The following is a 23,653-nucleotide window of genomic DNA, read 5'->3' on the forward strand; positions in this document are numbered from 1 at the left end:
TCAAGGTGTATGCATGCTGAAAGAGAAATGTGATAGTTACAGTATATATTTATATGTAGGGATTATCCACACATGAAAACATTGTGCCGGGCCTGATACTGTGTTTTTGGGAATAGAACACTAAAACGAGCAATGCTGCAATCATCTATTTGAAGGAAAAATCCAACTGAAAACACTTTACTTTCAAAAAACAGCTATTGGTGATGTTCCTTGCACTTCTGGGCCCATTTTGTTATTTTTATAGTTCCCACAGATAACTGGCCAAACATACAGTAGATGAGATGCAGTCAGCGCAGCTACAATGGAGTTTGACAGCAAACACATTTTCAGCTCTCTAAAACATCAACAGTAGATCAGGTTTTGGTGTCAGTGCCTCAGAATCAAAGAACAAGAGCTTCTTTCTAGACTCGCCACTTTGCACCGATGTTCAACAATCACACAGGGAGAAATCCATCGTAGAACAGGCAGAGAGAGCAATTTCTCCACTGACAGTAGCGTCAATAGACCAGAATGCAATGCAGCCACAAGACTAGAGAGTTTTTCTCTGGGGGCTGTCCACAGTCATTTTTAGAAACGTAGGAAATCACTAGCTGAAGTAGCAGGTTGAGATGATCACCGCAGACTGATGATATATAACAGTGTAACAGTATGTGAGGGCGGATTTTTCCAGTCATATGACAGCACTGGAACAGTTATGAGATGTGTAACTGGAGCAGTTGTTGTTGGTCAGGAGGTGGTGGAGGGCTAATAATGCTAATGAATGTAATGCTAATGCTAGCCCTACCCTAACCCATATCTTACCCGTAACCAAGTCGTTGTTCATGAAAACCTTTTCTAGCCGTTATTATTGAACTAAACGCTCATTGCTTACTGAACCTAACCGACAAGCTGTTTTAGGCCTTATTTCCACACAAAGCTTGGCATTTATCAATTTGGACGTGAGCGGAGGCTACGATCAAATCTCACGTCAAGTCTCAACTCGTGTACGCAAGTTTTGGAGTCAGCGTGGACTTGCGGTGCAGCAGAGTAAATCTGGCTGAGTCAGAGAACTGTTAGGATTAGACCATATAGTATTCTGACTGGCATCTAAGCATATGCAGCCACATATTCATCACTTAAAAATATGTAGCCTATGGCAAAATATTATATTTTGTCATATAGCCTATCCCTAACAAAAATAGGTATTTTCAAATTGTTTGCAATTAACGGGGTTAACAGTTTTCTGGTGTAAGATTCATTTCTCTTTCATTTTGAGATAGCCTACTTGTTTGAGGTTTGAGCTTCTTCATCAAAATGTAAAGAATTGCAATACAAGCTATTATATTAGGCTACTATTATATATATATAGGCTATACATATCACGGATGTATAAATTAAATATTCAAACCTCAGCTGGAATGTTGATGGCAACGCTGTTGACCGCAGCAGTTATTTCTTTCCATGCTGCATTTTTCTGACTTCTTTTGATGCCACTTTTCAGGCTGCCAAATAGAACTAATTGGTTCAGTTGGACTTTAGACGTTAGAGTTTCTATTTTGAGGTCGGAGAAGTTTCTCTTCTTGGACATATTACGCCTCTCCATGTCGTAAACTCTGGGGGCGAGGCCTCTAAACCGAGAATATTTAGGGGCGTGATATTTAAATGACGATTGTTTTCAGCCTCCACATTTATCAACGCCCGATCATTCTTACGCTGTGATTGGCGAGATACGAACGTTTCATGAATCACACGTGAAGCCTGTCGTAAGATGATTTCTGCGCTCGGATCTGCGCTGGTTTCTACGTTAGATTGATAAATGAGGGCCAGTATCTTTCATGGTGACCTCATGCTGCACTAGTAGGCGTAAATATACATTTTTAACCAATGAAACCATCAGATTTTTTAAACAATCCCACCCTGACTGATATTCCATTGGTTTAGACCAGGCCTATTCAATTGGCGGCCCACGGGCCAACTCCAGCCCGCCAATCAAGTCACACCGGCCCGCCGATCAGTTCTGTTTACAAATAAATAAAATTTGAAACCTGAAGAAAAAAAAATCACACGAATAACGGACATTTTTGCCACAATAAATCCTTCAAACCAGCAGAGCGCTCCTGTGTACTGTAAACTAGAGGCTGTTCTACATACTCCGGTAGGTTCAGTGTTGCCAACTTGGCGACTTTGTCGCTAGACTTAGTGACTTTTCAGACCCCCCTTTCTCAAAAGCGACTAGCGACAAATCTGGCGACTTTTTCTGACCATGGGAAGCAATGTTAATGTGTTGAATCCCAAAGCATTTGGCAATAAATTGGTACGGCTGATGCCGGTTTTCTCTACTTGCCTGTCTAATCCAGAAAGGTCTGATGATCACAGCGCGTAGCTGCCTCCCTCTGCTGAGAGCAGGGACTGTAGGATAGGGTCCACTTGTAATTGCTACCGGCGTACACCGGAACTGGCCCGGGTGGGCGGAGTCAGCGGAGTGCATAACAAGTGCAGCATTATATATTGATATGCAAATTATCGTATGACATCATCAGTGTCACTATCAACGCTGAAGAAAAGAAAAGTTGATGCCGAAAATCGGCAATTCAACAGCGACTGGACTGAGAAATATGTGTAAATAAAGAAAAAGAAAAAAATGAAATTAAGCACTTGGCCTAATTACTTAAAGAATGCCTATTTATTTTCTTTTTTAATTTATGATTAGGCTACTTTTGCAATGTAGCGAAATAAAAGTTTTGAAAACGTGGTGGCGCGTTGTGTCAAGTGTACATACATAATGAAATGTGTGTCAAGTGTACATACATAATGAAATGTCCGGCCCCCGGGCCCTTAGCCTTCTGACAATGAGGCCCTCTGAACAATATAATTGAATAGCCCTGGTTTAGACTTCTGAATGATCCCTCACAGCACTATGTCCCGCCCCAACATCATGTAATGCATAAAGTCCAGGAAGTAAAGATGCCATTTCATGGGATTTAAAAAAATCATGTGTCTCTACAAGCCGTTTTGATTTGGAGCCCTTGGTGACATGAATAGCCACCCCCACTCACGGAGTCTCATTTTCTAGCTTTTCTTGTCAGAGTCAAAAGTCGAAAGCTCAACTGATGAGGTGGCCAATCACGGTTCATTAGCATAAAATCATTGCCTGCAGAAAACAGCCTGTTCTTTACAATGGAGACACTGAGAGGCTGGAACACACACTATAAAAGCTGGATTTAGGTGGGTTTATTTGCTAAACACTTCACAAACTTTTTTTTAAAAACTATAGAGAACTGTGTTAAAAAAAAAAAAAAGTAAAATATGGGACCTTTAAAGGGCAACACTGACATTTGGAATTCTAGTCTTTAGGCACTTTAACACAGGGCCAGGTGTTAGCAGGTTAATGTTGTGTAGCCAACATTTCTATCACCTGGCAGAATCCACAACTAATTGAAAAGGTGGAACAAAAGATGTGGAACAGAGAATCGAGCTATGGTCTGTGTGTCTGTCCCTGCATCCATCCAACCATCCATCCATCCATCCATCCATCCATGAAGTCACCAGAGGGTTTGAAAAGTTGCTGAATCCAGTGACAAAGTTTCCGAGATGTCAACCGCAAACAGTGAAGCCAGCCACTCTGTGAAGAAACCTCATTTCGGCCTCTTGTGTCCACAATCTCGTTCTTTTCGGTCTCTGCACAAAGCTTGTGACCACAGGTGAGGGTCAGAAGGAAGACTGGCCGGTAAATCAAGAGTTTTGCTTTGTGCTGTATTTCAGCCACAGTGTATACTTCAAATGAACTGGCAAACTACCTCTGGAACTAAAAGATGAATGTGACATTCAGGTCTTAATGTCTGTCACACACCTACTCAGCACCGGCATAAGGTGAACAAATAATGATGGAATAGGTCCCACTGTGCAGGTATCAGAGATGGAGCAGTTGATAATGTGTCCCTATACTGTGCCATCTACTTTTTATCATTTTATCTTAATAATACTAATAACATCATTTGTACATCTCCTCTAAATGAGCTTGTGAAAATCCATATTATTCACATGATCTCAAGTATCATAACAATCCTGCTTTCTGTTCCTCTTTACCTTCAGCGCTCCATGGCAACACATACAGTAGCTCAGTACCGAAACCGTTTGGCTGTCAAACAAAATCACTTCCGAAAACACAACACACAACACTGTGGGCAGAGGGGGAGTGGGGAGGATGGAGGGAGCAGAGTAGCTTAGTGCAAATGGTCAAAACAGCACACACCTTGAAGCACACTTTTATATTTCTTGATGCATATTATTCAATCACGAATCAGTGAATTGCATTGTGAACAGACTCGGAAATCCATTCACTGCCATTACAACAGGGAAATGATTAAGTAAGGCGCATAAATTCATTTTAACTGGCAAGGACAATGAATGTTGATGGATTCGTCTTGAAGACCCAGTACATACGAACATGGTGTAAGGACAACAGAACAGGATACATGACAGACAGTAGAGTACACCACTCTACTGTAATGAATGTCCAAAATATCAGCGACATCTCCTTGATATTGAGTTACAGCCCCTTTTTGCACAATCCACATCTCAATTTGTCTCAGATCTTAAAAATCCTTCTCTGGCTGCTTCTGCGTCTCTTCATCTACATTCTCCTCATTTTTGACCGGTATGGATTTAATGAGGAAAATCAATAAGTAAATAATGGCTTTTACCTGGATTCACCTCATTAGTGCACTTCATGAAAAGAGAAAGTGTCACTCATATTTTGTACATTGAGTGTACGTTCAACATTCAATATGCAGCTCAATTCTGTATGCAAGTCCACTGTTTCTCTGCAGCTGCTAAATGAGTCTCAGGCTAGGTCAATCCATGGGGATACTGAAGATTTGACTTTTTTATTGACTGGTGCAAAATTAACAGATCTGCTTAACAGGCCTCCTGCTTTAGCATTTGAATCTGGTGAAATGTGGATGTGGAGTGGACTTTAATAACAATGTTATTTTGTCATCCCACCAGGGAGTTTACACCCAGTGCAATCCCTTCCTGAGCCACAGTCCCACCATGCTCAGACGATCATTACACCGCTAATTGGACAGACTAGCAAGGCTATTATTGCTGCTAATGCTTCCGGAGTTTAAGTAGCCGCTCGTCCCTCATCGCACAGGGGCACATGGGTAATTTTTTGCATAACAAGGACGGCGAGCCCCACCTGAACACCTTGATTTTCATTATTAGAAGGTGACTCACGAAATGCCTGGAGAAACGAGTGTGAAAAGTCTCTTCCCGTCTTCCCGGGGAAAAGAAATGCACTCAGTGTTGATGCTCAGTGGGTTAGTCAGCTCTTACCGTAAGGAGACGCTGAGGTGTGATTCACCTGCCCACGACTCTGTCCAATAGAATCAACAGTGGAATAACAAAAGGATACATCTCTGATGGACGGCTACTCCTTTCGTGTGTGGGGATGTGCTGTGTGTTAGCTTTGTGTGAATGTTAAGTGGGAATATCTAAGAAAAACCGTTTCACCCACATGCTTAGGAGCCTGTATTATCATTTCTGTGTTGTTAAATCAGTTTTATTGCTTTATCTTTAGTAAAAATCATGTGAGGCCTCGTGAGCCGGCAGCTAATCTAATTTTGACATTACATTAGTGCATTAGCACATTATTACTAATTAACTAGTTACACTGCAAACGATACCTGTAGGATTTGCTGAAGAATTATATGCTAGATACAGGAGTGAGAGCAGAGACTGGGGAGATAAATACAATGCTGCTTCCATCTGCTGTAGGAGAAGAAGTACTGCAGTTTTCTAAGAGGGGATTTACACAGGAACAGACGGCCATCTAAACAAGGACAAATCACATGAAGAGTTTCACTGCAAAATGGGATATTTACACTTCTTATATACTGAATATTATTGTAGTTATTACAATAATATCTTGAGCCCTTTAGTTGCAAAATATCAACATTATAGGGGATGAAGTCATCTGTGTTTGAGCAATAATCACTTAATTTCCATGTGTATGCTTCATTTGTTTGTTATTCCTGTAAGGACTAAATACAATCTTGCTTTAACTGTTAACTTATATATTTTTGTTCTATATCTGTGCTGTTCCATTTTTATTACCACTGCCTTTTCTTTGTAATCCACTTTGTAACAAACCAACTGGTATTCGATGCATTTCACTTTATTTGATTGAAGAGGATGACAGAGATGTAATACATGCAGGGATACAACTTTCCAAAGTCTCCCTCACTTTTTTCCTCACTGCGTACCTCTACATTGAATGTCCTGACACCACTTCAACTCTACTCCTGATCTGGGTGAAACAATATTTTCCAGATTTATTTTTAGCATTTGTTTTAACCTGCAAGTACTGGAGTACCGGATGGGTTTTTACTACATTAGGACAATTCAGATCGGGTTAAGTAAGATGTCAATCACAGAAAAGAGGTAAAAGTATATATTGATTTTCAAATACTTCCTTGTGATTTACTGTATAATCCTGTGAAGCAAATGCTGTCTATGCGGTACCCACGCAAGACTAAAACCTTGAAAAGTAAATACTACTGTGACAGGTCAGGTCTGCTCATGGATCCAGATTATTATGTATTTTCAATTAATTTCACTAGATCATTTGATAAAAAATGTATCTCTGTTGCCTTGAAGGGGGCGGTATTGGTGATTAGCTTGGCGGGAGACACTGTGATGTCATTACTGCTCTCTCTTGGTCTGCTTGGCCAGAGACTCCAAGGCAGTGAAGAAGGTCTCTGCTTTCTCCGTCTCCTCCAGTTTAGACTTGTCACACAAGAAAGGAGGAATGAACTCCATGGGGTCTGTGTTGCCCAAAACCCAGTTGAAGGTGCTGAAATAGGAGCAACAATTCGGTTTATGCGGCGGTGCAAACTCTAAACTGTACAGTGTGGTTTCAATATCAGAATCAGGATCACTTTATTCACCAGTTGCAATAAATGTACAGGAATTCGTCTTGTTGTCATGGCGCAGATGTAGTGATAATTAACAAAGTGTCACAGGACACAGGTACAATTAAGGAGAAGCGGCTTGTGAAATGTCTCGTTGGCGTATTACTTTTACTTTTTGCTGTAATCAGCCTAAAAGTCGCATACATACACAGCAAGAGTGATTTTTTGGTGGCAATTATTTTGAGTTGACAAGAGTTGACTGGAGAGTTGTTTGTCCACTTGTAGAGCTGATATGGCTCCAGGGTGGCTGCTCAAAACTATTGAAAAGTGTTACATTAACTCTGATGGGTGTGAACTTTTCCACACTTTTCCACACACTCCCACATACACCCATACACACCCACGCTTTGTAGTTTAGTTTAGCTGTAGTGTGGAATTTCTTCTATTTGTTTGTACAATTATTATTATTAATTATTATTATATTCTGTGTACTGTTTTTTTCCTCTTTTTTGTTCTCCATCGAGGACCACATTGGAAACAAGTGTTTAAGTATGCTTATCCTCTGGGATGTACTATTGTCTGTACTTTTATACCCAATACAATCAATCAATCAATCAATCAATCAACATATATAAGAAAAGCACAGAAAACTGTGACACTTAAACAATGACACAATGTTCACTTTTAACTGACACATTTGCTGTGTATGTGCTATTATGCTTTATTGAGCATTTTAGGAATAGGTGAATTAAAAAAGTAAAATACATGTACAGGAAATTTTCTGGGTGACGTACAGTTTTGACAACTTCCCTGTACATGACACAGATACAGATAATCCAAGAACAACAGGACTTTGCACATTAAGAACAAACAAGCACAAGACAAGACATGCGATGGTCGGCAGACTAGAGTGTACCTATCACACACTTCAGGCTCTCATCCTCCCTGATGGCTTCACTCACCTGATGGTGGTCCATCCAGACTCCGGTGTGTAGGCCATGGAGGTCAGGGGGATGCAGCCAACCTCAGTGAAGACGCTCATGTACATGCCTGCAGACAGGGAGCACGGGTCACATGGGAGAACTCGATCGAACCACACAAAACACAGTGGAAGTAGAATGGAATGTCATGTCATGTGTTTGAGCTAATTATTCAAAATTATGTTACTCCTCTCATATTGTATAGAGTATGGTCTTTGTAGATTTACTTGCATCATATCTCAGGCCAGCCATTCAAGCCAATCTGTGTATTTTTTTGAACATGACAAAATGCATCGTCTCACAAATTTTGTCAAAAGTGGGAAAGTCGTGTCTGAAATATCACATTTGACTTTAAAATGTTGATCTTCAATCATAGCGCCCTCATCAGGCCAAGGCTAGTTTATTTATATAGCACATTTCATACACAAAGGCAATTCAAAGTGCACAAAGCTACACAAGGTCAAGACATTAGATAAGAAATACAGGATAAGATAAATAAAAAAAACAAATAAGAGATAGTGTATAAGAAGAGAGAAGAAATAAAGAATTAAAATCAAGTTGCATAGGCAGTGCAGAACAAAAACAAATTAGTGTAATTTGTAAGCATAGCTGGATCGGTGTAGTTTCATGTCAGTCTGACTTCCGGAGTTTTGGGCTTTTCAAGGTTTAAAATTTTAACTTTTCATTACAGCGCCCCCGTCAGGCTAATGGGTGAATCTTTTAAATGTCAGAACACGGTGCATCATCTCTCCTAGTTTTGTGAAAATAAGACCAGATTCCATCATGCGGGAGATTTATATTATAATAGGCCCGTCTTACCGTTGAGTGGCAGCACTCCAGTCCAAGTGTTGACTGTCACACCCATTCCCCAGGAGGAGAGGGAGCCCATGACCACCTGACCCATCAGCTGAGCGTCAGCAGGCACCTGCATGGGGACGAAGGTGGCATCCAGCTTCCTCTTCTTGCAGGAGAATTTGCTCCAGTCGATCTCATAATAGACTTTCTGAAGGGAGGGAGAGAAGGAAGGAAGTCAGAATGTGTAGTAACTTACACTTTATTTCCATTTATACCGTGTTGTTGTTAAGTATTGTATTTTATTGCCTGTATTGTATTGTCTAGTGTTTTTTTTGTGTGTGTGAACCTGTAGAGGATTTAGCAACTGCTATGGCACGACCTGGGAGGCAATTCTGAATGAATTCTCTGCTTCTATCAGTGTCAATTCATGAACTCATAAATACCACTTCACCTAAGGAATTGGAATTGGAATTTGAAAAAAAAAACGACAGGAAAGAGAATTGGAATTAAGTTGAAATTTCATGAAGTTTAATTTAATTAAATGAAATTCTGTCAAATCCCATGTATTTTTTGTTTTTTTTTCCTACCACATATCTGAGATTACACGTGGTGTTCTATATTATCAATACTGAATATCATAAAATGTTAAAGGGAGCTTTTCATGCAGAACATGTAATCGTCATACATACATTATGATTGAATGTATTTGATTTGTTTAACTGTCTTTTGCTTGATTCATAATGTTTAATTTATAATGTTTTGAGAGTCGAGACAAACTCTCTTAGAAGTGGAATTCAATGGAAGATGCATTCTATGTGCATTCTAAATTCAATTAAAATATGATGCATTCTAAATTCAGTTCATGAGTGGCAACACTGGCTTCTATTGCTCTTTAGTGCATTGTTAGGTGTAAAGGAGCTTTGGAGTGCTGACATCATTCACGTTTACAGGATATTAACTGTAGTTTAAATGGAGGGATTAGAGATGCCGATGCAGAGAAAACAGGGAATGAAGTGAAATTTGAATGAAAATCTGGTTCACTGAAACTAATAACCAGTCAGCTGTTAGGGAAGTGACATCCAACCTGCTATTCTTATATTGTAAGAACTGTATTTCAAACTGTCAAACTGTATTTGCAGGTAATCCTTACCTTTTGTTTTAACCTGCATGGACTACCAGATCACTCATGTTCCCTGTCATTCACAGTGAAGTCTACAAAACTGAAATACTTTACTGTGAAGGTCTAAAATGTCTGGTATTCATAGCTCTATCCTATGTGGCAAAGCCCAGCCACCTGGCAAAAACGAATTATGAAAAATATGTTTGACCACGGTTTGTGCAGTGTGCAGTACCTGTTTGAAGAGCATCAGCTGGTCCATGGCAAAGGTTTCATTGCCGGCCATCCCATAGTTTCTGACACGCATCCTCTGACCAAAAGCATCATAGTGCATCTTTCCAGTGGACATGACGAGGCCATCGGCCGCCATCTGAGAAAGAGAGGGAGAGAGAGAGAGAGAGAGAGAGGGAGAGGGAGAGGGAGAGGGAGAGAGAGAGAGAGAGAGAAGGGGGTCACTTCATGAGGCCATCTTTTGCACGCACACACACGCAACAGGGGGAATGGAACTGAGAACAACAATAATAACTTTATTTGTATAGCACCATGTTTACCATAATTACATAAAATGAAGTTGAATAAAAAAGAATAAATAAAAAATAGAAATAAGAAATAAAAGGTAATACAAGAGATACACAGATACAACTAGAAAACAGAGATATAGCTAAAAGCTAAGATAGCTATCTTAAAAAGCTAAGATAGCTTCTATCTTAGCTAAAATAGCTAAGATAGAATTTGACATAAAAGTGTGTGTGCCGAACCACATGAATTCCCGGACAATACCAGTTGTCATCAAAATAGACAGTAATAAGTAAATAAAGGAATATAAAAGTGTGTTTTTAGAAGGGATTTAAAAGATGAAACTGATGTAAGGGTGGAGGAAGAGGAAGGAGAGTGAAGAGTGAAGCAAAGAGAAAATGTGAGGAAAATAGATTCTGGAGGATATTTCATCTGGCCATACTCACCAGAGAGAAGCCTCCACTCATCAGAGGTGGAGTAACTGGAAGAGGAGGTCAAAATTATTAACAAACAGGCTCTGCGTGTCAAATTTAACAAACTGAATATGGGTCCAAAACAGCTAAAACTATGATCTATATTAAGTGTTTTTTATTTTACCAAAATTAGATATTGTTCATTTGAGAAAAAAACCCCAAAACAAAATGTACTCCTACAAAAAACAGGTGAAAATTAAGGTAAAGTCCTTTGTTAAAATTTGTTTAGAGACACTGAATGTTGAATTTTAGGGTATCAAGAAAGATAAAAAATAGAAATGAACTCATATGTATGTCCTTCAATATTATTATGCTTAGGTCAGGGAAAATAATGAGTCAAAATCCAGTATCAAAGATGACCAAAAGTCAAATTTTGACTAAATTTACCACCAAATTCAAGCTTCAGGCGCACGTAAAATAATAACCATGTCCAGTCAAACTACTGTACATATATTACACATCATCAGTATTGTTAGGCATATAATCAAGAAATATACAAAACATAAATAAAAATAGGTCATATAGATACTCTTGTAAGCTGTAAGCTTTATCTGACCTGCACAATTGGTACTTTTTCTTCTCTCTTCCTTTTGTATTTTATCATTAGCATGTGCAGCTGAACTAAACTAAACTAAATGACCCAACATTTATTTTTTCCCAACTTTACTAATATTCCAGTTTCAGACATAAAACAAAAACAAAATAAACAAAAAAAACAAAGCCAGTTACTGGCACCAGTATTACAATGTCCAGTAAATCTATTGTCCATATACAGTATTTTACAATAGGCATATGATCAGAAAACACTACAAAGCCTATACTATTCAGTTATGCATTTGTCATGCCAATTTTATTTTCCTTTTCATGCTTTTCAAGCCCCTTTGGGTGTCTTTAACCTGCACAATTTAGTCATTTTTTCTTCCCTCTGTATTAACATTTGCAACTAAACTAGACGATAAAAAATGTACTGAAATTCCAGCTTCAGACACTCATATTGTAAAACAAAACATGAACCCAGTTACTGGCACCAGTACCACCATGTCCAGTCCAACTATTGTCCATCAACATTGTTAACCATATGGTCAGTAGATACTATACTATAATACCACTGGATACTAACATAAGAGTTATTTTCCTACCCATCCCAGTGTCCCCACTCACTCACCGCAGGGTTTGGGCTTCTGGGCGGCAGCAGCCACCAGAGCCAGGCTGAGGCAGGCCAGCAGACTGAGGAAGTTCATGTTGAGAAGCTGTGGGAGAAGCTGTGGGAGAACCTTTAGGACCCGGACGAGGAGAACCTGAGAGCGATCTGACCTCCGGGAGTCACACACGCCTCCTTATATACCTGCTCACAGCTGGCCCCGCTCACATTTCTGAGGGTCTTCAAGAGAGCAAACATCACCAAACACTTTACAGCTTTCCCGCCTAGATTGGGTGTTATGGAAAAGTTGATATGATAAATGGTGGTAAAGTTATGCAATCTGTCACATGCTATTTTTCTTGTTCGAACACCAGGCTCATCAGATTATTATATTACACTCCCTAATTTGTGATGCACTCATGTGTTTGCTTGTATTTTTTTTTTTATTGCGTATGTCTTTTATGTTTTAACTCGTCTTGAAAGGTGCCATACAAATAAAGTTTTATTTATTATTTCCATGTTAAAGCCATGAAATAACAAGAAAATCAGTCATAATGTGTCACTGTGTCACTAATGTGTAATTTATTCACACAATAAACTGTAGTACATGCAGCTGAAAACAGATGACAGAATGTTTTGCTGAATGCCAAATGAACTTTACTTGATCACTGAAAATATTCATTGATATGGTTAAAGTATGCAAATTAAAAAAGGTTAATAGTTTTGTTGTATGAGATATGAAAACTAGCCTATTATAAATTCAGATAGAACCTCACAATATACAGATAACCACATTTAAAGCATTTAGCTTGTGCTGGAGATCTATCTTCATTTTTGAGCAAATATCTTGTTTCAAAATAAAATATCACCCTTCCTTTTTCCAGAAGTGTAACCTGATTATCTGTTGTTACATAATATATAGTAAGATTATTGATAGCATGTACACTGTCTTTCTCTATATACAGTATATACAGTATATTTACCTTTTTAGCAGATTTTACATAAGTATTGGCAGCAAAATGTAGTTAGAGTATCAAAGTAAACGGACTCATTATGCAAACTGTCCCCCTTTAGAGAGTTATATTTTTCATAAATTATTGGAATATTAATACTGATTTATTGATATACATGTACATGTAAGCAGCATTTTAAAGTTGTCAACGTGAAGCTAATCTTAACAATTTAGCTATACTTTTGGGTAGTCTAATCTATAACAATGCTATTTTATAGTTATTTTATAAAGATGATCAAATGTTTTAAATATAAAATATTGATCTGAAAAGTAACTAGTAACTATAGCTGTTAAATAAATGTAATGGAGTAAAAAGTACAATATTTCCCTCTAAAATGTAGTGGAGTATAAGTACAAAGTACCATAAAATGGAAATACTCAAGTAAAGTACAAGTACCTCAAAATTGTACTTAAGTACAGTACTTGAGTAAATGCATTTAGTTACTTTCCACCACTGATCAAGAGCAGGACGAGGGAAGCTGCAGAGCGAGGGGACAGAGCTGCTCCAGGGATTCAAACCCGTATCTCCAACACTGTGGCTGCCAGCTGCCTGCTTCTCAGCCAGCTACTGTCAACAACACACTGCTATACATGCTTTATGCTATTTCATGGACACTTATCTAAAGGACCTTAAAGTACAATGAAAGCTTACATGTCTCCTTTCCTCAGTGTTACTTCTGCTACATCTGAAATATACTGTGCTGCTGAGTCTTGACTGGTTTCCTCTGTTATTATATGTATTGTGTGTTGTATCATGTATGTTTTTCATGTTAGTTGGTAGCAAAAATGATTTCCATTATGAAATGAATAGTATTAAAAAAATATTAAATTACTTAACAAGTAGATTTGTTAAAGAGTACAGTATATATATGTAGAGAGAGAGAGAGATGGAAAGATATAGATAGATAAGGATGACGCACCTGACTATGACTTGACAACCCAAACATGATGAAGGCCTTTTATGACCCCATTAGCCCATAGGTAAAAATAGGTAAGAGATGAAGCTGAATCACATGACAGTTCAGAGATAAGTCCTTTCTAACGGAAACAACTGCAGTTGAACCTTGATAATGACCATAAAGGACGGGTCAGGTAGTCGACTCACAGTCAGGTGCTTCCTCATCTGAAGACTGGAGCTGCAGAAAGCTACTTCATTGATCCTGTGAGGGAAACTGTTTTTGTTTTGCTATCAGCAATCATGGAAGCGACAACAGACAAAATGACTTGGATGGAACAAAAAAGAAATCAAGTCTAGACAGAGCACAAGATTGTGAATAAAACCATCGTCACTTCTGATTGCAGAAGGTAAAAAATACCTTAATAAAGCGTTCACTGGTGTTACGAGCCTGAGTAATATTGTTGTATTGTTGGTAGAGAAGTGGATTGCATGTTGTTTAGTTGCATTTAAGGTTGACATTTTGATTGAAATGATGAATCATAGCATTTAACCTTTACAACAAACAAAAATAAATTGAAATTGAATTAGAAAAAAATTGAAATAGAAATTGATGTATTTGTATTTGTCCATTCTAATGTGTTTCCTATGTGGGAAAAGGGGCTAATCAGAAGGGAAATGGTTTGTTAAATAAATTTGGCTTGTAGCTTCCCAAAGAGAGATGTCATTTTTCATTTTCTACTCACAAGGCAGCAGTGTGTCATCTATAAAACAGCGTAACACGAACTCCACTAGAGAAAGAGAAAATCATGTTTCTTATTTACCCACCTGATAAATGTAAACAAGTATTGGGAAAAATGTCAAGAAGTAGCACTTTTTTGTGAGAATCCGCCCTGCTGAAATGTCCTTAAGCAAGTGTGTAGCCGACCCTGACCTCTGACCTCTGACCTCCCTGTGGTGGGGCAAGTGAAAACATTCATTTCAGTAGAGTATCTGAGACCAAAACGTGGCTCCAAAGCAGGAACCAAAATCACCCAAACTCTCCACTGGTAAAAACATTAACAATAAATACAAATATAGGGGAAACACAACAAGGTAGATGAAATCTCTCAACTGCTAGCAAACTATGCACAATATAGGCATTTAAATACATTTAATGACTTATAAACAGCTTTTGATGTTATTATATACTGTTGGGTGCTACTACTACTTGTGCATAAAAAAACTGAAATCCTAACATTAAAAAAACCCTGAAAATCACGCCCATGCACATTAATCGTTTAATAATTTTAACAAACAAAACCAAAAAATAAAAGTGCATTATACTTGAATTTGAAATTGTGGTTTGAGAGTGAGTAGGACTGCAGTTTTCACCTGACATGAAACAAACACATGGTGTTCCCATACCTGGAAAGCAAACATCAGCTGAACAGAGGGGCCAACTCAAATATTGATCTTGGTTTTGGGAACCGACCACTGATGCAAACAGCAGCTTGGCCTAACTGTCCTGTTCTAACAACATTCCCTGATCCTGGGACTCTACATCTGAGCTGAACCTCTCACTGCATCACCTGCATTTCACCATGAAGCATGAAACAGCCTTGACGTGTCGTTCTCAGCTGACTTTTGCGTTACGTTACGCTGGAAGTCCATTCATTCCTATGGGAGATTTTTCAATTTTTTTTTACAATGGTGGACAACGGTTCTATTGGCAGCGGAGTGACAGATACTTTTTTTCTCCAGCCTGATTTGACTCTGTTTAACTTCACCAGAAGTTGTATTCTTGACTGGATTTGTGAGCTAGTTTTGATTTTTTTCCAATCAACCAAACAATAAAAAAAAAAATAAAAAAATTATCCATTGTCTTTGATAATGATCATAAAGAATAGGTCAGGTTGTCAAGTCATAGTCAGGTGTGTCATCCTTATCTATTTTCCTATTCAGAAGTGAGAAGTTTCCCAGTTCCCAATTGTCTTGAAGGTATCAGAGATGCAGACTTCTTTGAACGCATCATAGAAGTCCGGCCGGGAATGAGAGAGTTGATAGGAAGTTGATAAAATCAAATTTCTTTATTATTAGTTGAAATAACGACTTTATGAATACTCAAATTACAATGTACAGCTTTGTTAGACCAGTCAAGTTAAAAGGTCTATTTTCCTACTTTTGACAGGAGCTGCTACTTGATCCCCTAGACTTCTGGCAATTGCGCTAACAGCTCCCATTCGTCCAAACTGCAGGCAGAGACATAAACAAGCACAGATCCTGTACAGACCCACTGAAGCACTGTGATGCGGTTAAATTACCAAAGGTACCGTCACCTACCGTTAAAGTTTGTAGGGCAGCGACGAGTTACTGTCTGCAAATCCCCGTTACTGACTGTGGAATGTCAAGTTTCACTTTTGTTTTCACACCGGGAGACTCTGTGGATTGAGTTCAGTGCTGCTGGTCTGCTGTCTGTACATCTCCAAATTACAGACATGAAGTGATGCGACATCAGGCGCATTACAGATCGATTTAGATCCATTTCTATACACTGGCCAACTTTTGATTTTGTGCCTCCGTATGAACCGCCCTCTAGAGGCCATCTGACGAAGCGCATCATCTCACTAAGCGTTACCTGACTGACTGACTGACCTGAATTTGCCTCCCGATGCCCTCGGCTGCTCCCATGAGTTCGTCTCACTCTGGGTAAGTAGGAAAATTAGACAAATTCCCCCAAAACCGAACTGTCCCTCTAAAGTCATCCCAAACAATGCTCATTCTGTAACTAACTTAATCAACATTCTGAGACATTATGAAAAGGAAAAAAATAACTCAAATGAACCAAGACATGATGCATATTATATTTTATATTTATTATCCAATATGCATATTAAATTAACATCTTTCTCTCTTGTCAAGTCAGAACATCTTCAGTCTCCCTTGGCATCTCAAGGTGGATGGCAGATAAACCAAAACATCCCATCTTCCAAGCAAGGAATTATTCCACATATTTCAGTGCAAAACAGCTAAAGCCAAGCTAATTAAGATAAGAACCATTCAGTTCATTATATTCATTTGGATGCCCCCCCCCTCCCTCCCCCATATTAAAAAAAAGATTTTTTTTTAAAAAGCCAGTAGTAACACAAATAAATAAAAACAAAAAAGCAAAACTGGCAACCATCCAGAACAGGTGAATGGATTTTAAGAGGGATCCCCTTCTTTTTTTTTTAGGTGTTCCCTTGTTTTGCAGCAAAGCATCAACTTACAAATTTCCTCCTCATATACATATGAATATCAACATTGTGTATGTTATAATATAATTCTGTTACAATTTCTACAAGAGGTCCATATTAATCAAGCGTCGTTACATGAGGTGAATTTGTGGCCGTTTGAAGTTGTGGTTTACTCAGGGTTTCTACGCATTTTCCATTTCAAACTTCCATATTTTGTCAGACTTAAATTTGTTAACAGATTTTGAGGTTTTTAACCGATTTACAGTGTGAGGTATGATGATAGTGGCTGGTCCATATCGCCCCTTAGCTGAGGATTATTCTTCATAACATTTTCAACATTATGAGACTTTTTTCCTCCTTTTATCTATTCTGATTCTTTTCAAAACCTGGAAAATGAAATGTCAAATTACGTGTAGGAATCCTGAGTGCTGTATGTGACCCCATGCAAGCAGAGGTGGGAAGACATGGAGGGTGTGTTGTATTGTGTCAGTCAATTGGCAAATCCCCCCCCCGCTCTCCTCTCCATAGTCATTGTCTGCTGTGAACGGATCAAACTCCAGTTGAAAAGGCATCATCTTCGTCCGTTTTGATCTCAAGTGAACAGTTATGGCTGAAACACACAATTTCACTAAACGCACAATTTCAAGCGCACGCACACACAATCGCATCCAAGCATTTCAATCATCTCATTCATCCCTACTTTTTCGCTCTACATTCTCTCTCCTCCTTCTGTCTGATCTAGTCTACCTACAGTACATCAAGCTTACTCAACTGTATGTGCAGATTTAAACAAAAACATCTCAACGCTAATCATGTTTTTTCCGGCACTGGTCCATCTTTTTTTTTTTCCTTCTGTCTGCACTCTTTCATCTATTCTTAAACCTATCTTTCAACTCTTTGCCTTTTCTACAGCAGCTCATCCAATTCTTTACCCATTTTGTCCAACAGTCTCTCTCTTTTCAAGTATCTCCTCCTTATTTTAATCTACCCATCCCCTGCTTTCTAACTCTATTTCAACCTCTATTCATTCAGCATTAATACTACATTGGATTCTACATGAAACATCTATTCTCACGTATCTTTCCCTACATAACTCCCTACTTGGCATTAAAGCTAACTCCCAACATGACCTCGCATGTTAGTAATTGCATTGCTACATCCATTCATTAATTAGTACTACACATATTCAACACATCTTTCCCTACCTGACTCCCTACTTGGCATCAAACTTAACTCCCAACTTCACCTCGCCTGTTAGTAACTACACTTCTACATCCATTCATTTATAACTACAACACAGTATCAAATCTTCCTCTACAACTTCTCGCTATTTCCACTTCTCAGAAACACTTCACTCAGTACAGAAAACATCTCCCAACACACAAACACACACGGGTGAGCGTATAGGCACACCGACGTTTACACACACACACACACACACACACACACACACACTCGTCCGAACAAGCGCACACAGGCGCACAGGAGATGCATGGACCGTGTAATACTTCTCCTCATCAGTAATGAAGTGCAATGAAGCTGTATCGACATTAGAGACGTATATAAACATTCAGAGAGACAGACGGGGGCATGCAGGCGGCGTCTCCCTGTTCATTCGAAACCGAAACTTGAGTGACTCTTGAGAACGAGTGTCCCGGTTGTGTTGTGTGCGTTGGTTATTGAGGGAATCCCATTAGGGTTTGTCGAGTTGGCAGGCAGGGGTTCTGTCTGGTGTATAAGTGGTGGGAGAGACGCCGTGTGGGGTTAGACCTCCAGAGACGGTCTGCATTTGAGACCACGCGTCAGTGAAGTCGGAGGGTGGAGAGCTGAAGCCGGTGTGAGAGCCAGGAGGAAGCCACTTTGATGTGCGTTCAAAGATGAAGGTTCATCAGTTCGGGGGAAAGGATCAAAGGTAATTCCCTCAAGAAGAAAAAAAAAAAAAAAAAAGTCTTTCAGAGTTTCAAAAGTTGCAGGAGCTGAGTGTGAGGTCCAACTTCCAATCCCCTACTTGATATTTTTGGACCCAGAGTTTGGCCCCTGTTCTCTTTTTTTTCCCCCCTCTCCTGCTCCTCTTTTGCCCTCTGTCAGCAGTCGGAGACCTCGGAGCAGGTGTTGGAATCGAGTTTCCGGCGTTGGCGCACAGATTTCTCCTCATCCTGCAGAAGAGAGGCAGAAGAGAGTGTCAGTTTTAAGTGTCGCTAGTTTGAGGGCTAGGTTCAGTTCTGGATGTAAGTGAGCAATTTTGAAAAACGTCCTCACTTTGAAAAGGGGCCATTTAAAGCTACAACATGCAACTTTTTGTCTTGAGACAGAAGTATATTTTTAGTCTTGCCCTCCTCCCCCACACTTGATCTCGCCTCAACACTTGTCACTCATCTTGAAACGGCATCTAGCCAGAGACTGAGGTAACTGGCAGCTGTAAAGCCCACAACAGATTGAAGAAGACCACGAATGAGGGAAACAGAAATATAAAAAAACATACAATGCCGATATTAACCTAGGTTTTTTTAACTGGCTTTATATGCCACACGTTTAGCCTCGCTGTTCTCTCGTTTCTGACAGCTTTCCACCACTGGTGCTGTTGCTACAACTTCCCTGCGCTTGATAGATTTTTTTTAATATCCACTGGCGCAATAGGACTGTACAGGAGAGCATTGCACTCAGGCAAGCAAGACGTTAAGTATCTCTTTCACGAAGCAAATGACGAGATTTTGGTCAGAATTGATTGGTATGCTGCAAAAAGATGGGAAAATAGAGTGCAGGTCGAAAATGGCGGGACTTATGTTTAAAGGTTAGAGGATAGGTTTAGGCTTAGGGTTAAAATCAGGGTTAGGCTTAGATTGTCCTAGGGCTTAAGGCAGTAGTGGTGAAGGATAATGATTAAGGTTAAGGGTTGGAACAAGAATGTAGTCAGTGGAGAGTCCTCACTTGGGATGTGGTACAAGTTTTCGTATGTGTTTACATTTGTAGTTTAAAGTTCTGGACATAAGTGAGGTCTTTTGGGGAAAAAGAGGACATTATCAGTGAAAGGTCCTCATTCCAGATGTTGTAATGTTTTTGTGTGGGTAAGTGTGGCTGTGTGTGTGTGGCTGTGTGCGCTCACAGTCTGGAAGACTCCGTTCTGGCCCCACTCTCCAGGGGAGTGGTCCTCGGGGTCCTCTGCCTCTTCCTCCTCCTCCTCCCCCTCCTCCTCTCTCACTGTGTCCATCCCGTCTTCCTCGTACTCTGTCAGACAGTCCGACTCCTCTGCTGGATGGAAAGATTTACAAGAGACAAATTAGTATGTGACTGGCCCTCCAGGTTGAAAGTCATCACATAAAATATCTGAAACAGACCTGGTGAAAGCTATGATCCTTCATTTATTTTACAGATTAAATTCACTACAATCATGAAGAGGAGATGTACAGTAGATGAAGGGGAGGAGACAACTTCAAAAAAGATGTTTAAGCCCTGAGACAATGAAGACATGAATTGTGCAAGGGGGGTACAACTCAAAATCACAAGGGTTTAAAGTAATTTAGAGTGATCTAAAACCAGAAAATTAGTTGTTGATCTTCTGTAGTAGAGTAATTATTACTAGAGTGAAATGAATTGGCTGGTGGTCCCTCACCTTCTGCGGCGACATAGCTTTGGACCGGCTCTATCCTGGATACAATCTCTGCAAGGTCAGTGAAGTCGGCCGCTGGACATGTGCAGGACTAAGAGACCAGAAATCATCGCGAGAGCATTGAAGCAAGGTGAAAGGAATGTTAAAGTAATAGCTTTGATGGTGACATGATTTACATTTTCCATTTTAGGCATTTTTACGCTCTTATCCAGAGCGACTTACGAGTGCAAAAGTAGAATAAATTGAAAGTCTATACATCAACCACTTCAAATACCATTTATGGTGTATGTGTGTGTAAGTGTGTGTGTGTGTGTGTTCTCAGCTCACATCCGTCCTCTTGCTGTCGTTGTAGTCGGCTGAACGATGGTCCTTCAGCATGTTCTCGATGATGTCACCGCGGGCCCAGCCAGTGAACAGCAGCTTGCCGTGCTGGAAGCCCACATCCTGAAGGACGAGGTATTACAATTAAACCAGACTTTGTGACTCTCATAATGTCTGTGATTATAATGCATCTTGTACTTCATTTTATAACATGACTTTGAATACACAGCAAAATTTCACTAACATTTGCCACTGTGAACAAATTTAAATTCATAGACAAAGAGCAGATGCTTACTTAGGAAAACAAACAACCAAACATGGCAACAAAAAAATGAAAACAGGCTGGAAGGATTCAGGAACTCACATAGATCTCGTCAAACTTGCCGAAGTCCATGGTCTTGAAGCGGTCGATGGGAGGCCTGATGTACTCGCAGTAGGCGCTCTTCTTCACCACCTCCAGCTGGCGCACACACGACACGTAGGCCAACCGAGACTGGATCTCTGCCATGTCTGGCACCTGGCCATGCCATGGGGAGATGGGGATGGAGGAGGTGGGGGGGGTGTGTGTGAGTGTGAAAATCCCAATGAACTCATAGTACTGTGTCTTAAAAATCACTCTGTATGTATGAACACACAAATGTCAGCATGTATACTGCACATTGGCATTTCCCTGAGGAATTTGGGTGATGTGGAGAGGCTTCTGAAAACGCATTTACACCATGTGATACCAGAATTCTCCACTGAATCCAATAGAAATGTGATTATTTTAGGCAGGGTGGCTCAGCCTGCTGATTCTGTGGCAGGGGGAACAATGCTGCACATTGATCGGACGCTTTGTGTTAAAGCCGTCACTTTGACTCAGATACAGCAGCCCATGTTTGAAGTTGCTCAGTCATCCATGGTTGCCGGTGGCTTGTGCTGCCCACCCGTACTGTACCTTCACTTTCTCTGCCCAGGGGTTGATCCGTTTCCACAGCAACCACCAGCCGGATAAGCTGTCGCCATAGTTACAGAGGTCCGTCTCGTCCTGGCTGCCCACGTCGATGGCAATGACTGTTTTGGCACCCATGTTCCTAGCAATGTCCGCTGTGGGACGTAACGTATACACAAGCATTCACACACACACGCACACATACACACACACACAAAACAAAAAATCCGGCAGCAGAGATGATAAGAAAACCAATCCTGTGTTACTAAGCTTGAATCAGGGTAATCTCAGTTTTCTCAAGCCTCCATTTTGAGAGCCATAGTGTTTAGACAGACTTACACCACAAAAACATCCGTTCTCTAAGTTGTCAGACCCACTGCAGGGCCAATTTGGACAATTTATGAGATATACCAATTTACAAAATATTGTATTTTCTTGGCCAGCACAGGGCATGAGGTCATGACCTTTCTCACTGACTTGCCAGTGTTAAAAGCAACCTTGGGGCGGTGAGCATTTTTGTGGTGCTGAGCCTATTCAAAGACAGAAACAGGAAGACGTCCCACAAGCCCAAAGCACTGATCCACTGCGCCAACAACAACTGTTACTGTAGCACTGATTGAGCACAAACTCTATGAGGAAAAGGCATAGAAAATAAAATTAAAATTCAGAAATTAAAAAGATGTTGATTTCCCATGGCTCCCTTTTGATGGATCAATCTTTGGGCCCAGAAAGCATTAGCCTGTATTTCACAAACCTCAAAAAACTGGTATCACTTTTGTACCAAACAGACAATCACAGTAACTCAGTCTAGAGCTTTGTGAAATACGGGGTGCGTTTCATCTTTGGTATGGAGTATACACTTTATCATAACTCACAGAGACAGATTCAGGGGAGGATTCATCTGCGCACCATGATGAAAGCCAAGGACTGTTTACTTCTTGCTTCACATAAACATTATTGGAATAAGTAGATTTGGTCTGGTGCATTTGCAAATGCTTTCAGGAAATCAAGATGCATTTAATGGTCCGCAGAGAAAAAAATGCCCCCCCCCCTCACCGCTCCATCCAAACGGACTGACAACTGAACCTTCCTCTGGTTGAAATGGAAGCAAATACTGCTTTTTGGTTAAAATGTGAGCTTCAGTGTTTACTCATTTCAACATGAGGAGAAGAAATCTCAAAGCAGCCCGGTGTCTTGTAGCTCAAAAGTAACTGAGGAATCACGCTGTGGTTTCAAGCTCAGCGGCTTGAAAAACCAATTGAACCAATGAATGTAGGTATAAGTCACCTAAATGTCAAGTTCAAATTAGATAATAATAGAAGCCCCTCTCCCCATTTTTAATTCTACAGCAATCTGACACCGGGCTGCTTGACAGACAAATAAACCACATTCCTCAATTCAATGTGGATTTAGTTTTTTAAAGTGATAGTTTGTCCTTATTTAGAATCCACCTTCAATACAACAACCATTGCTGATTTTTCCCCATCTATCAAAATAATCAAAATTTCTTATTTTTAATTAATTTCTATGGACTTAGATGAGGAGGTCTTTTGGACATTTGCCAAATGCCTTATCAGATGAATTTATGTTCCTGAATGGTTTGAACCAACTCATTATTCAGATGGGGAAAACTCAACACACCACTCCACTACCACCGGACTACCCTCCATCAGCATCAAGACAAGCCCAATGCTACATACTTACCCAGCCTCTAAACATCTCTAACCTCCTTAAAACCCCTTCTAAAAATCATCCCC

The 23,653-nt window shown here is 39.9% G+C and overlaps 2 protein-coding genes across 6 annotated transcripts in view; both read right to left on the reverse strand.

Annotated features, from left to right (window-relative positions):
- Positions 1 to 6,684: 6,684 nt before the first annotated feature.
- On the reverse strand, positions 6,685 to 12,015 carry LOC139648825 (ependymin-like). The gene is made up of 6 exons (XM_071525055.1): positions 11,940 to 12,015; positions 10,748 to 10,782; positions 10,021 to 10,155; positions 8,693 to 8,876; positions 7,856 to 7,943; positions 6,685 to 6,835 (listed from the first exon to the last, which is right to left on the reverse strand). The coding sequence occupies exons 1-6, from the start codon at positions 12,013 to 12,015 to the stop codon at positions 6,685 to 6,687; spliced, it is 669 nt and encodes a 222-aa protein (XP_071381156.1).
- Positions 12,016 to 18,462: 6,447 nt separating this feature from the next.
- pnpla6 (patatin-like phospholipase domain containing 6) overlaps positions 18,463 to 23,653 on the reverse strand; it is a 33,018-nt gene continuing 27,827 nt past the window's right edge. For 3 of the 5 annotated variants that reach the window (XM_071525059.1, XM_071525060.1, XM_071525056.1), the window contains 6 exons: positions 21,903 to 22,051; positions 21,330 to 21,482; positions 20,972 to 21,088; positions 20,648 to 20,735; positions 20,141 to 20,286; positions 18,463 to 19,193 (listed from right to left, as the gene is read on the reverse strand). In XM_071525059.1, coding sequence (XP_071381160.1) covers positions 19,122 to 19,193; positions 20,141 to 20,286; positions 20,648 to 20,735; positions 20,972 to 21,088; positions 21,330 to 21,482; positions 21,903 to 22,051 — 725 coding nt within the window. In that variant the 3' untranslated portion in view covers positions 18,463 to 19,121. The remainder of the gene's footprint in view (positions 19,194 to 20,140; positions 20,287 to 20,647; positions 20,736 to 20,971; positions 21,089 to 21,329; positions 21,483 to 21,902; positions 22,052 to 23,653) is intronic. The other 2 variants (XM_071525061.1, XM_071525057.1) reach the window with 1 other exon arrangement.

This window comes from Centroberyx affinis, unplaced genomic scaffold (assembly GCF_046629955.1).
Source record: "Centroberyx affinis isolate AG114_WGS23_722 - 3 ecotype Tasmania unplaced genomic scaffold, CSIRO-AGI_Caff_v1 ptg001260l_1, whole genome shotgun sequence".
NCBI lineage: Eukaryota > Metazoa > Chordata > Actinopteri > Beryciformes > Berycidae > Centroberyx > Centroberyx affinis.